At 47.9% G+C, this 14,761-nt stretch overlaps 1 protein-coding gene across 6 annotated transcripts in view; it reads right to left on the bottom strand.

Moving 5' to 3' along the window:
• MYO7B (myosin VIIB) overlaps nucleotides 1-14,761 on the bottom strand; it is a 234,965-nt gene that overhangs the window by 11,566 nt on the left and 208,638 nt on the right. For 3 of the 6 annotated variants that reach the window (XM_075569626.1, XM_075569625.1, XM_075569628.1), the window contains 4 exons: nucleotides 11,112-11,196; nucleotides 6,573-6,679; nucleotides 3,715-3,900; nucleotides 1,220-1,336 (listed from right to left, as the gene is read on the bottom strand). In XM_075569626.1, the coding sequence (XP_075425741.1) occupies nucleotides 1,220-1,336; nucleotides 3,715-3,900; nucleotides 6,573-6,679; nucleotides 11,112-11,196 (495 nt within the window). The remainder of the gene's footprint in view (nucleotides 1-1,219; nucleotides 1,337-3,714; nucleotides 3,901-6,572; nucleotides 6,680-11,111; nucleotides 11,197-14,761) is intronic. The other 3 variants (XM_075569627.1, XM_075569629.1, XM_075569630.1) reach the window with 3 other exon arrangements.

Genomic DNA, 14,761 nt, shown 5'->3' with positions numbered 1-14,761 from the left:
TATTACCTCCCTGGGCGTGTATGTGTATACCGGTATTACCTCTCTGGGCGTGTGTGTATACCGGTATTACCTCTCTGGGCGTGTATGTGTATACCGGTATTACCTCTCTGGGTGTGTGTGTGTATACCGGTATTACCTCTCTGGGCGTGTGTATGTATACCGGTATTACCTCTCTGGGCGTGTATGTGTATACCGGTATTACCTCTCTGGGTGTGTGTGTGTATACCGGTATTACCTCTCTGGGCGTGTATGTGTATACCGGTATTAACTCTCTGGGCGTGTATGTGTATACCGGTATTACCTCTCTGGGGGTGTATGTGTATACCGGTATTACCTCCCTGGGCATGTATGTGTATACCGGTATTACCTCTCTGGGTGTGTGTGTGTATACCGGTATTACCTCTCTGGGCGTGTATGTGTATACCGGTATTACCTCTCTCGGCATGTATGTGTATACCGGTATTACCTCTCTGGGGGTGTATGTGTATACCGGTATTACCTCTCTGGGTGTGTATGTGTATACCGGTATTACCTCTCTGGGCGTGTATGTGTATACCGGTATTACCTCTCTGGGTGTGTATGTGTATACCGGTATTACCTCTCTGGGCGTGTATGTGTATACCGGTATTACCTCTCTGGGCGTGTATGTGTATACCGGTATTACCTCCCTGGGCGTGTATGTGTATACCGGTATTATCTCTCTGGGTGTGTGTGTATACCGGTATTACCTCTCTGGGCGTGTATGTGTATACCGGTATTACCTCTCTGGGTGTGTGTGTGTATACCTGTATTACCTCTCTGGGCGTGTATGTGTATACCGGTATTACCTCTCTGGGTGTGTGTGTGTATACCGGTATTACCTCTCTGGACACAGTGACCTGACCGGCTTGTGGGGCCGCGGGATTTCCCAGAGCAGGGAGAAAACAGGGCTGCCGCGAGGGGGCTGGGCAGCTTCCTCCATCCTGATTGGCTGCTGCTGGGTAAATCAGCCAATCATGAAGAAGGTATCAGGAGCCTGGGGGAAGGGGGGTGGGGTGGCGCCAAGGAAAGGAGAAAACAGCATGGAGTTGTGAGAGAGGGGTGTGTGTGTGTGTCCAGCACGTCGCACCTTTCACCATTGTGTCTAGTATTTTTGGAGAACCAACTTCTACTGTATGCATTGCCAGCACTGCAAACTACACTATAATGTATCACAATGTCACACAACAGCTGCACTGACCTTGACCTCAAAGAATGCCGACCCGAATGTTGGCCAGCGGCTGATGTGCTTCAGAAAAGCCACTTTAGCCTCATCCACTGTTCTGCTTGCATGCTTGTTATAGGCGGAGGTGATGTTCTGTGCAGGAGGAGCGAGCAATTACACATCTCTCTAGGTATCAGGCGTATGCACAGATGACTTATAGACTCACGTAGAGCTGCATTTGTACACGTTTTGAATGGTTTGGTTTAGAACTGGGAAACATGCAGATATCCGTATCAGGCATCCCCCGGAGAAGACGGTCACATTGTGTGTCATTCCACGAGAAATCACAGGTATGGGAAACGGCATTACTGAATGGTCACATTTGAAGGTAACTCTTATAACTTGGCCTTTCGTGGAGTTTGTAAAATAATTATATTAAATATAACAATATTCTTAGTTTGTGCTGGTATTTAGTTGCCTGTTCTCTAGGAAAGTAAAACAAAAGAAAACAGCGCACAACGCCAATACTGGGGCTCGGTGAAAACGCTCCTGCTTCCTAGCCGATATGAAGCTGCTCCTGTACCTTGGCAGGTGTATCCTCTGCAGAGAGGTTAAAACGCAGCTTGCTGCTGTCTTCACAGCAGTGGTGGATTCAATAGGGAAGTTTGAACAGTCTTACAGAGTCTCTCACAAGTGTCCAAAACAGCACACAGGATGAAATAAAAACAGGACAGGCCAACACATAGACAAAGGCCAATGTAAGCAGATATAAGGCAATAGAATGTTACATCCAACTAGTTTCTTAGAATTAACTACTTCTTCAGGGAAGTTCAGTAGTAGCCAGGTACAGGAGCAGCTTCATATCGGCCAGGAAGCAGGAGCGATTTCACCGAGCCCCAGTACCAGCTGCTGAACCTGGCTGCATGAAGGGAAATCCCCTTGGGAGTGAAAGACTGACGTCCTGCCCCAGAATCAACTGAGCTGCAGCAGCAGAGGGAAGCAAGCACCTGAATCTACAGCTAACAGCCGAGTGGTAAACAGTGTGATACACACTACATGCCTTTTACCAACCTTTTTTATGTACGCAGATATATTACCCCCTTTTTAAATCTATAATATATTGTTGAATTTGCTTCACTATTTGGCGTTGTGCGCTGTTTTCTTTTGTTTCCCTTCTCTTAGTGTGTGTGGGGTGCTGAGCCACCCCTGCGTTTACAGCTGCAGACGCCATTATCCCCAACACGGTTATGTGGCACTTATTATTTAATGTTTAACTACCTCACTGTGGGAGTTGTGGTTTAATTTTTTATACATTTTTTATCACTAAATTGATGGTATAGTCACTGCACTGTATATATTTATACATTTAAACTTTATAGGTAGTTAGGTAGTAGCGCACAGTTTTGTTTTTTGTGTTTACTGTCTCTAGGAAAGTAACTGATTAGCTGGAAGGGGACATTTGGTTTCCGCCGTTTTGCCGCAGACGGACTCTTCGCTGCATCAAATCTGCCGCTGGAATCCCCCGCCGGCCACTTCTAACATAAGTGTTACTGGTTAGGGTAGGGGCTTAATTTAAGGGGCTATAGCAGTTGGGGTAGGGCGTTAATTTAAGGGGTTTTAGGGTAGGGCCTATGGTAGGGGGTTTAGGCACTTACCTTAGTGGTGAAGCGACCGGTGACGGAAGATCTCAGCGGCAGGGTGTGTTATGGCAAAGCGCCGTCGGCCATTTGGCCACGACCAAATATCCCTGACATCTGATCAGCACTTTATTATAATCAATGATGCCTTATTGATTTGTTTATGCTTATTCAAAAATAGCTCTAGTAGCTGTAATGCTCTGGGAGGGTAGTGTGTAGTGTGTAGATTGTAGATCTATTGTAGGTTATTATACATTTATGCAATTATAATTCACAGAGCTGTTAACATCTCATAGGTCTCTTCTTCATGTGCACTCATGTACAGATGATGAAGAGACCTGTGAGGTTTCTGAAGCCCATTACATGCTATTTCAGCTATGAAGAATTCTTGTAGGTAGCACAGTGTAGGGCAAATCTGGACTGTAAAAAGAAAGCTAAGTGTATTAGTAAGCAATCCAACGTCCATACACTTCAAATAACCAGCACAGTGAATGTGAAGTAAATGAATTCCTGACGTGGATAAACCGCGTTCCACAGCGCGGCGGGATCAGGTGGATGCTGTCTATAGGAAGCCATCATTAATGAGAGTGCATCCAGCACACAGTTACAGATTCATTCTTTATATGAGTCCCACCATTCCTCACACAATGTTATTAGCTGATCACTCCTTTGTATTAGTTGATGGTTGTTTGTTTGAACTGATCAGGTATTGGATAACTTATTGCTCATTGATTACATGTCACTTAACAGTTTATGCTCTAACAAGCCTGTCCAGTCATTGGTATTAGTTACTGAGCACACAACAAGCCTTGGATTGCAGGGTATCATTAGTTACCGCTAGCAGTGTTTAATTGCTATGTAGTTGGTGAGAAGTAGCCGAGTACCGGCACGCACCTTCTTCCATTCCTCCGGAGTAGTGAGGCGCAGTAGGTACTCTGGCACCAGGTCCCGCAGGTTTTTATTGAGGGTGGCAAGATGGGAGCGGTCGTTGTTATATTGCACTTTGTACATCAAGCCAGCTAATTGCACAGCATCTTCCAGAGAGCAGCGGTGATAGCCACGCATGTACTTGGGGAGCTCCTGAATTTGGGAGGGCATCAGTAATGTATAATGAGCAAAATGCAAGACCCCCCAATCCTATTCCATTTATCCAACATCATGGTCCTAGGACACTGACACCTCTTTATTTTTCAAGCACCCACATCTTCAGCGAGTAATACTAGAAAAGTCAGACCTTAGAAATATTGTTAATCATCAAGTGGTGTCTGATGACAAGAAGACTTTCCCCAAGCCCTACTCAGAAGCCAGCTGTCAGTGAGACACCCCCCAACCCCACACACACAAACACACAGCAGCCGTGCCCTGTCACAGTGTGCCCCCCCTCACACACACACACACCAGCCGTGCCCTGTCACAGTGTGCCCCCCCTCACACACACACACCAGCCGTGCCCTGTCACAGTGTGCCCCCCCCCCACACACACACACCAGCCGTGCCCTGTCACAGTGTGCCCCCCCTCACACACACACACCAGCCGTGCCCTGTCACAGTGTGCCCCCCCCACACACACACACCAGCCGTGCCCTGTCACAGTGTGCCCCCCCTCACACACACACACACCAGCCGTGCCCTGTCACAGTGTGCCCCCCCTCACACACACACACCAGCCGTGCCCTGTCACAGTGTGCCCCCCCCACACACACACACCAGCCGTGCCCTGTCACAGTGTGCCCCCCCTCACACACACACACACACACACACCAGCCGTGCCCTGTCACAGTGTGCCCCCCCTCACACACACACACACACACACACCAGCCGTGCCCTGTCACAGTGTGCCCCCCCCACACACACCAGCCGTGCCCTGTCACAGTGTGCCCCCCCACAGACACACCAGCCGTGCCCTGTCACAGTGTGCCCCCCCTCACACACACACACACACACCAGCCATGCCCTGTCACAGTGTGCCCCCCCACAGACACACCAGCCGTGCCCTGTCACAGTGTGCCCCCCCCCACACACACACACACACCAGCCGTGCCGTCACAGTGTGCCCCCCCACAGACACACCAGCCGTGCCCTGTCACAGTGTGCCCCCCCACACACACACCTGCCGTGCCCTATCACACTGTGCCCACCCCACACACACGCACACACCAGCCGTGCCCTGTCAAAGTGTGCCCCCCCCCACACACACACGCACACACACACAAGCAGTGCCCTGTCACAGTGTGCCCCCCCAAACACAAACACATCAGCCGTGCCCTGTCACAGTGTGCCCCCCCCACACACCCCAGCCATGCCCTGTCACAGTGTGCCCCCCCCCACACACCCCAGCCATGCCCTGTCAGTGTGCCCCCCCCCACACACACCAGCCATGCCCTGTCACAGTGTGCCCCCCCCCACACACACATACACATTAGCAGTGCCCTGTCACAGTGTGCCCCCCCCACATACATCAGCAGTGCCCTGTCACAGTGTGCCCCCCCCACACACATCAGCAGTGCCCTGTCACAGTGTGCCCCCCCCCACATACATCAGCAGTGCCCTGTCACAGTGTGCCCCCCCCCACACACACATCAGCAGTGCCCTGTCACAGTGTGCCCCCCCACACACACACCTGCCGTGCCCTATCACACTGTGCCCACCCCACACACACGCACACACCAGCCGTGCCCTGTCAAAGTGTGCCCCCCCCCACACACACACGCACACACACACAAGCAGTGCCCTGTCACAGTGTGCCCCCCCAAACACAAACACATCAGCCGTGCCCTGTCACAGTGTGCCCCCCCCACACACCCCAGCCATGCCCTGTCACAGTGTGCCCCCCCCCACACACCCCAGCCATGCCCTGTCAGTGTGCCCCCCCCCCACACACACCAGCCATGCCCTGTCACAGTGTGCCCCCCCCCACACACACATACACATTAGCAGTGCCCTGTCACAGTGTGCCCCCCCCACATACATCAGCAGTGCCCTGTCACAGTGTGCCCCCCCCACACACATCAGCAGTGCCCTGTCACAGTGTGCCCCCCCCCCACATACATCAGCAGTGCCCTGTCACAGTGTGCCCCCCCCCACACACACATCAGCAGTGCCCTGTCACAGTGTGCCCCCCCACACACACACCTGCCGTGCCCTATCACACTGTGCCCACCCCACACACACGCACACACCAGCCGTGCCCTGTCAAAGTGTGCCCCCCCCCACACACACACACGCACACACACACAAGCAGTGCCCTGTCACAGTGTGCCCCCCCAAACACAAACACATCAGCCGTGCCCTGTCACAGTGTGCCCCCCCCACACACCCCAGCCATGCCCTGTCACAGTGTGCCCCCCCCCACACACCCCAGCCATGCCCTGTCAGTGTGCCCCCCCCCCACACACACCAGCCATGCCCTGTCACAGTGTGCCCCCCCCCACACACACATACACATTAGCAGTGCCCTGTCACAGTGTGCCCCCCCCACATACATCAGCAGTGCCCTGTCACAGTGTGCCCCCCCCACACACATCAGCAGTGCCCTGTCACAGTGTGCCCCCCCCCACATACATCAGCAGTGCCCTGTCACAGTGTGCCCCCCCCCCACACACACATCAGCAGTGCCCTGTCACAGTGTGCCCCCCCCCCCACACACGCCAGCTGTGCCCTGTCACAGTGTAAGCTCTGTCCCACCGTGATACCCTCTCACTCTGTGACCTCCGCCCCTCAGCACTCCTGCTGTGGCTATGTGAGGCTCTCACCTGGTGATAGTGGAAGATACAATCAGCCTTGATATCCTTCCCTGGCTGGGCGTTCATCCACAGCTTCCGCATGAAAAACAGCTGGAAACTGGCAAAGGCTGGGGCACCTGCAATAACAGCACGCTCACCGTGACAGAGATATATATACGCAGGGCTTTGTTCTGGGGTATGCAGGGATATGCCGTACTCCCCACCCTTTTCATACGGCTACTGTGTAAGCTTTTAACACTGTAGCCGCCTGCGCATGCGTGAGCTCTCGCACAATGCGCGGACAGCTACTGTGTTAATACTGTAGCTTCTCGCACAAAGATTGGTGGGGGACCACGGTATGTGAACCTATTGAAAAAAAGCACTACATATAAGCAACATAGGACAACACTACAGTGATGAATGTACAAATGGCCAAGTGCTTGTGAACAAGTCAGTGAAACTGTCCCTTTAGCATTGAAAAGTCTGTATAGAAGAAGCACGCTAGGAGTTTCCTTACTGCACAATATAGAAGCAGCACGCTAGGAGTTTCCTTACTGCACAATATAGAAGCAGCACGCTAGGAGTTTCCTTACTGCACAATATAGAAGCAGCACGCTAGGAGTTTCCTTACTACACAATATAGAAGCAGCACGCTAGGAGTTTCCTTACTGCACAATATAGAAGCAGCACGCTAGGAGTTTCCTTACTGCACAATATAGAAGCAGCACGCTAGGAGTTTCCTTACTACACAATATAGAAGCAGCACGCTAGGAGTTTCCTTACTACACAATATAGAAGCAGCACGCTAGGAGTTTCCTTACTACACAATATAGAAGCAGCACGCTAGGAGTTTCCTTACTACACAATATAGAAGCAGCACGCTAGGAGTTTCCTTACTGCACAATATAGAAGCAGCACGCTAGGAGTTTCCTTACTGCACAATATAGAAGCAGCACGCTAGGAGTTTCCTTACTGCACAATATAGAAGCAGCACGCTAGGAGTTTCCTTACTGCACAATATAGAAGCAGCACGCTAGGAGTTTCCTTACTGCACAATATAGAAGCAGCACGCTAGGAGTTTCCTTACTGCACAATATAGAAGCAGCACGCTAGGAGTTTCCTTGCTGCACAATATAGAAGCAGCACGCTAGGAGTTTCCTTACTGCACAATATAGAAGCAGCACGCTAGGAGTTTCCTTACTGCACAATATAGAAGCAGCACGCTAGGAGTTTCCTTACTGCACAATATAGAAGCAGCACGCTAGGAGTTTCCTTACTGCACAATATAGAAGCAGCACGCTAGGAGTTTCCTTACTGCACAATATAGAAGCAGCACGCTAGGAGTTTCCTTACTGCACAATATAGAAGCAGCACGCTAGGAGTTTCCTTACTGCACAATATAGAAGCAGCACGCTAGGAGTTTCCTTACTGCACAATATAGAAGCAGCACGCTAGGAGTTTCCTTACTGCACAATATAGAAGCAGCACGCTAGGAGTTTCCTTACTGCACAATATAGAAGCAGCACGCTAGGAGTTTCCTTACTGCACAATATAGAAGCAGCATGCTAGGAGTTTCCTTACTGCACAATATAGAAGCAGCACGCTAGGAGTTTCCTTACTGCACAATATAGAAGCAGCACGCTAGGAGTTTCCTTACTGCACAATATAGAAGCAGCACGCTAGGAGTTTCCTTACTGCACAATATAGAAGCAGCACGCTAGGAGTTTCCTTACTGCACAATATAGAAGCAGCACGCTAGGAGTTTCCTTACTGCACAATATAGAAGCAGCACGCTAGGAGTTTCCTTACTGCACAATATAGAAGCAGCACGCTAGGAGTTTCCTTACTGCACAATATAGAAGCAGCACGCTAGGAGTTTCCTTACTACACAATATAGAAGCAGCACGCTAGGAGTTTCCTTACTGCACAATATAGAAGCAGCACGCTAGGAGTTTCCTTACTGCACAATATAGAAGCAGCACGCTAGGAGTTTCCTTACTGCACAATATAGAAGCAGCACGCTAGGAGTTTCCTTACTGCACAATATAGAAGCAGCACGCTAGGAGTTTCCTTACTGCACAATATAGAAGCAGCACGCTAGGAGTTTCCTTACTGCACAATATAGAAGCAGCACGCTAGGAGTTTCCTTACTACACAATATAGAAGCAGCACGCTAGGAGTTTCCTTACTGCACAATATAGAAGCAGCACGCTAGGAGTTTCCTTACTGCACAATATAGAAGCAGCACGCTAGGAGTTTCCTTACTGCACAATATAGAAGCAGCACGCTAGGAGTTTCCTTACTGCACAATATAGAAGCAGCATGCTAGGAGTTTCCTTACTGCACAATATAGAAGCAGCACGCTAGGAGTTTCCTTACTGCACAATATAGAAGCAGCACGCTAGGAGTTTCCTTACTGCACAATATAGAAGCAGCACGCTAGGAGTTTCCTTACTGCACAATATAGAAGCAGCACGCTAGGAGTTTCCTTACTGCACAATATAGAAGCAGCACGCTAGGAGTTTCCTTACTGCACAATATAGAAGCAGCACGCTAGGAGTTTCCTTACTGCACAATATAGAAGCAGCACGCTAGGAGTTTCCTTACTGCACAATATAGAAGCAGCACGCTAGGAGTTTCCTTACTGCACAATATAGAAGCAGCATGCTAGGAGTTTCCTTACTGCACAATATAGAAGCAGCACGCTAGGAGTTTCCTTACTACACAATATAGAAGCAGCACGCTAGGAGTTTCCTTACTACACAATATAGAAGCAGCACGCTAGGAGTTTCCTTACTGCACAATATAGAAGCAGCACGCTAGGAGTTTCCTTACTGCACAATATAGAAGCAGCACGCTAGGAGTTTCCTTACTGCACAATATAGAAGCAGCACGCTAGGAGTTTCCTTACTGCACAATATAGAAGCAGCACGCTAGGAGTTTCCTTACTGCACAATATAGAAGCAGCACGCTAGGAGTTTCCTTACTGCACAATATAGAAGCAGCACGCTAGGAGTTTCCTTACTGCACAATATAGAAGCAGCACGCTAGGAGTTTCCTTACTGCACAATATAGAAGCAGCACGCTAGGAGTTTCCTTACTGCACAATATAGAAGCAGCACGCTAGGAGTTTCCTTACTGCACAATATAGAAGCAGCACGCTAGGAGTTTCCTTACTGCACAATATAGAAGCAGCACGCTAGGAGTTTCCTTACTGCACAATATAGAAGCAGCACGCTAGGAGTTTCCTTACTGCACAATATAGAAGCAGCATGCTAGGAGTTTCCTTACTGCACAATATAGAAGCAGCACGCTAGGAGTTTCCTTACTACACAATATAGAAGCAGCACGCTAGGAGTTTCCTTACTGCACAATATAGAAGCAGCACGCTAGGAGTTTCCTTACTACACAATATAGAAGCAGCACGCTAGGAGTTTCCTTACTGCACAATATAGAAGCAGCACGCTAGGAGTTTCCTTACTGCACAATATAGAAGCAGCACGCTAGGAGTTTCCTTACTGCACAATATAGAAGCAGCACGCTAGGAGTTTCCTTACTACACAATATAGAAGCAGCACGCTAGGAGTTTCCTTACTGCACAATATAGAAGCAGCACGCTAGGAGTTTCCTTACTGCACAATATAGAAGCAGCACGCTAGGAGTTTCCTTACTGCACAATATAGAAGCAGCACGCTAGGAGTTTCCTTACTACACAATATAGAAGCAGCACGCTAGGAGTTTCCTTACTGCACAATATAGAAGCAGCACGCTAGGAGTTTCCTTACTGCACAATATAGAAGCAGCACGCTAGGAGTTTCCTTACTGCACAATATAGAAGCAGCACGCTAGGAGTTTCCTTACTGCACAATATAGAAGCAGCACGCTAGGAGTTTCCTTACTGCACAATATAGAAGCAGCATGCTAGGAGTTTCCTTACTGCACAATATAGAAGCAGCACGCTAGGAGTTTCCTTACTGCACAATATAGAAGCAGCACGCTAGGAGTTTCCTTACTACACAATATAGAAGCAGCACGCTAGGAGTTTCCTTACTGCACAATATAGAAGCAGCACGCTAGGAGTTTCCTTACTGCACAATATAGAAGCAGCACGCTAGGAGTTTCCTTACTGCACAATATAGAAGCAGCACGCTAGGAGTTTCCTTACTGCACAATATAGAAGCAGCACGCTAGGAGTTTCCTTACTGCACAATATAGAAGCAGCACGCTAGGAGTTTCCTTACTGCACAATATAGAAGAACAGAAGGCCAATAATCCCACGGAGTGTCCACAGCAATACAAGGCGACCAATTACCCCTGAGAAAGGCGCACAAGAGACGCCAACATGGCTTTTATAGAAAAGCTTTTTACATGGGTATTATACAGCTCTATACTTCCAACACTATATGTGTGCCTGCTCACCACCAGCTGCTAAAACTTCTTCAGGCATTGAAGGAGACTGTAAAGTAGTCGATAGAGAGGTAGATAAAGCCTGATGTACTCTTATCTCTATTTCTACAACTAATGAGGCGCGGGCTGGAAAAGGCTCAACCGTCAGGACTCAAATCTCACCTGCTGCCGGGCGGCTCTTCCTGATCCAATCGTTCAGCGCCCTCAGGGCATCGTAGAAACAATCTTGATCATTCAGGCTGATCACCTGCACAGTAAAAGGAGATCTAGTGGGTGAGATGGATCTTCGGGGAGAGAGATCACTCAGCCAGACGGAAACATAGGTTGAGAAAGCCACTCAGAGAGCAAGTGGGGAAAATGCATGTGGAGGAAAGATCCAATGATCGACAGGGTCACAGGCTGACAGATCCACAGAGAGATTCAGGGGATGAGAGATCAACTCATTGAGTAGGATCCACAAGGTTAAAGATGAAGTATAATGGATGACTGGAGGGATATCTGGGAGTCAGCAGCCAAAACCTCAATTTTTACGACCACAAATGAGAATATATATAAAATTCTATTTCAATGGTACTTAACCCCGAGTAGACGGAGCCAGATCTTTCCAGGAACATCAGATCTATGCTGGAGAGGATGTGGTTTGAGAGGGGATATGGCCCACATTTGGTGGTCATGCCCGCAGGTCCAAAGATTTTGGATCATGATACAGACTATGATTTACGAATTAACAGATCTGAGAATCCCTGTAGAACCAATGACCTATCTGCTTGCTAAACCAATAGGAGAACTCCAGACACCCATGAGAATACTGGTCCCATTCCTACTAACAGCTGCCCGACGCTCGATAGCAGCGGCGTGGAAGGAGGTGAATACACCATCTAGGCGCACGGTAATTAAAAGAATGAATGAGATCAAGCTAATGGAGAGATAACAGCTCAATTAAATCAAAAACTGAATCGATTCCTCAAGATATGGGACCCATGTCCTCAGGATTAGAAACGCTCTGAACCAAGGTAAAAAGAGGAAAGTGAGATCATGAGGTAGGATTAAGAAGAGAAGAAGCAGATTTTTTTATTTTTTATTTTTAGGTAGTTATTTTTACGGATAAGCCGTTCCCTTACCCCCCCCCCTCCTCTTCCGCCTTTCCTAGTGTCTCCACTTCCCGACCCTCCTCCCCTCTCCCCGTCTTTTCTCTATCTCTATCCTTTCTCCTTCAAACATTCAAAAAACAAAGGTTTTTTATATAAACAAAACAGGATCACTCAAAACATGCGACTTTATACGCCAACAAATAAGAAAGAGATAATAGATTTAGTTTGAAGATATCATTTATTGTCACTTGTGCACAAAGGAGGATGATGTTTTATGGATGTATGAATGTATAGATGTATGAATGTATGAATGTATGGATGTATGGATTGTGACATAGTCCAAAGATGTTAGGCAGCTTTCTGCCCCATTTTAGGTCAGAAAGTGCAGGAATAGTTAAAAATGATCCGTTCCACAGCTTCCCATTAACTCAGGCAGCTGGATGGAAAATCCAGACCACAGATTACAATGGCTCTAGTTCTCCCTCACCTGCTCTTCTAATCACATGCACAGGTATTTAGAGCAGAGAGGTTTTGCATTTCACTCTCTCTCCTTAGAGCCTGGAGGCTGGGGGTATCGCTGCTCCCCTGTTTCCAGTTTCGGGTGGACGGCCCCTCCAAGTATCACAGTACCAGAGGATTTGCCTGGACACTTGGGACCGAGTTCCCACCACGAACAGATAAGACAAAACAAATGGTTATTGCTGTTGCTAAAAGACTGTGCTGTATCTAAGTGACCCTAAATGAGAGGGCATTGTTTTAAGCTGGGGAACCAGGTTAGTTGGCCAGCAGCTGTTAGAGGCTGATTCTGATGTGTAGTTAGATCCCTGAAAGGGATAGGATTTTGTTTATATGATTTTGGTTTTATATCTTAAAAATAACATTGTGGGAAATACTGTAACACTGAAATGTGTGAACTGCTGAATGAAAGTATCTGAGTACCTCTAATCTACACTTGTTAAAGCTGCATTACCTTACTTGGATGAAAATAAAGCAGGCAGAAGCCTGAGTTAAGCAGCATAATACTTTGCATGATCCTGTTTTTTGTATAAATAACCCTAGAAGACTGTGTCGGGAAGAACCCAGACAGACGTCAGCGCTACAAAAGAGGGGCGTTTGTCACAAGATGTATGAATGTATGGATGAATGTATGAATGTATGTATGGATGAATGTTTGGATGTATAGATGTATGAATGTATGTATGTATGTATGAATGTATGGATGGATGTATGAATGTACACTGGCGACACACTTTATTCGAGCTTGGCTAGTCCCACGAATTCGGGTATACCCGGGTGTATTGAGGTTTGTGACTGTTTTCTGCCCGAGTGCATTGAGGTATTTTCCAGGCAGGGATTGAAGCATTTTATTCCCGCTGGCTGCAATACTGCACAGTATATATATATATACTGCATTACAATTCATGAATTTATGCCATCTGGTAGACACGCGTAGCATTGCAGCCTATTAAATCCTAATCATTATCATTTAACAGATCAGCCGCCCGTCAGCCAGGCATGAACCCAGGCTGGGAAGGCAAACGCAACGGGGCTTGTCAGAGGTGAGGAGCGGCGCATTCTAGGTATCTGCCAGGTACATACTGGGTATTTGCTCGAATAAAGTGTGTCGGTGCAGTATGGATGGATGTATGAATGTATGGATGTATGAATGGATGTATGGATGTATGGATGGATGAATGTATGAATGTATGGATGTATGGATGTACAGTACTACTGAATATTGTTCTGCACAAGTGTGATGTTTCAATTTAAAAAAAAAGATGAAGTATAATGGAAACATTTATTGTGTCGCTAAGTAATTCTATCCATTTTCTCACAAGGAATCAATATTTATATTTTGAAACTGCCGAGATATCACATTATTCTATGAATGGTTAAGACAATTAAAGTTCCTGTAGAGCTGTTTAAAAACTGAACTTAAATAGCTAATTACTACCTAATGTAACACTTTCGATTGCATTTACAAGTATATTGTCGCTGTTCTTCTTATTATTATAGTGTTCATACATGTAACTGTACGCTCCCTTTATTCCATTGCAAAACACTGAGGACCATATTTACTAAGTGGTGCTACTCCAGAAGACATCTTCCATGCCGACTCAGCAAATATGGCCCATTAAGGTGAGTAGGGTGGAAGTATCTTCTGGCACTGAAGGTATCGTCTCTCTCCCAGACCGGCAGGTATCTCACGGAGCCGCCCTGCTGTAGCGCTGGGCATGGGGGGCTCAGCCTTTTTAGAGCAGGGATCCCTGAGGGATTTTTCTTTCAATCTCGGGGCATCGCTGCTCTTCAGACCTCCCTCATTCCCTCCTCACTTACACACATACACACTCACCCTTCCGTTTCACAAGCACACACCCAACACACTCACTATTTCTTCTTACACACGCCACATACACACACACACACACATCACACTCAACACATACTCCACATGTATCCCACCTTCTCACACAGGACATTTACCCCTTCTTCTCTAACACCACACACCTTCCCCCTCCCCACACAAATCCATCACACTCCCCTCCCCACACACACACACACTGTCCTCCCGACACACACACACACAGCCATCACACTCCCCCCCCCCCCACACACAGCCATCGCTCTCCTCCACACACACACACACACAGACAGACAGACAGAGACAGACAGACAGAGACAGACAGACACACACAGACAGAGACAGACAGACACACACAG

This window comes from Ascaphus truei, chromosome 14 (genome assembly GCF_040206685.1).
Source record: "Ascaphus truei isolate aAscTru1 chromosome 14, aAscTru1.hap1, whole genome shotgun sequence".
Lineage (NCBI taxonomy): Eukaryota > Metazoa > Chordata > Amphibia > Anura > Ascaphidae > Ascaphus > Ascaphus truei.
This window is presented reverse-complemented; position numbering and strand designations above follow the sequence as displayed.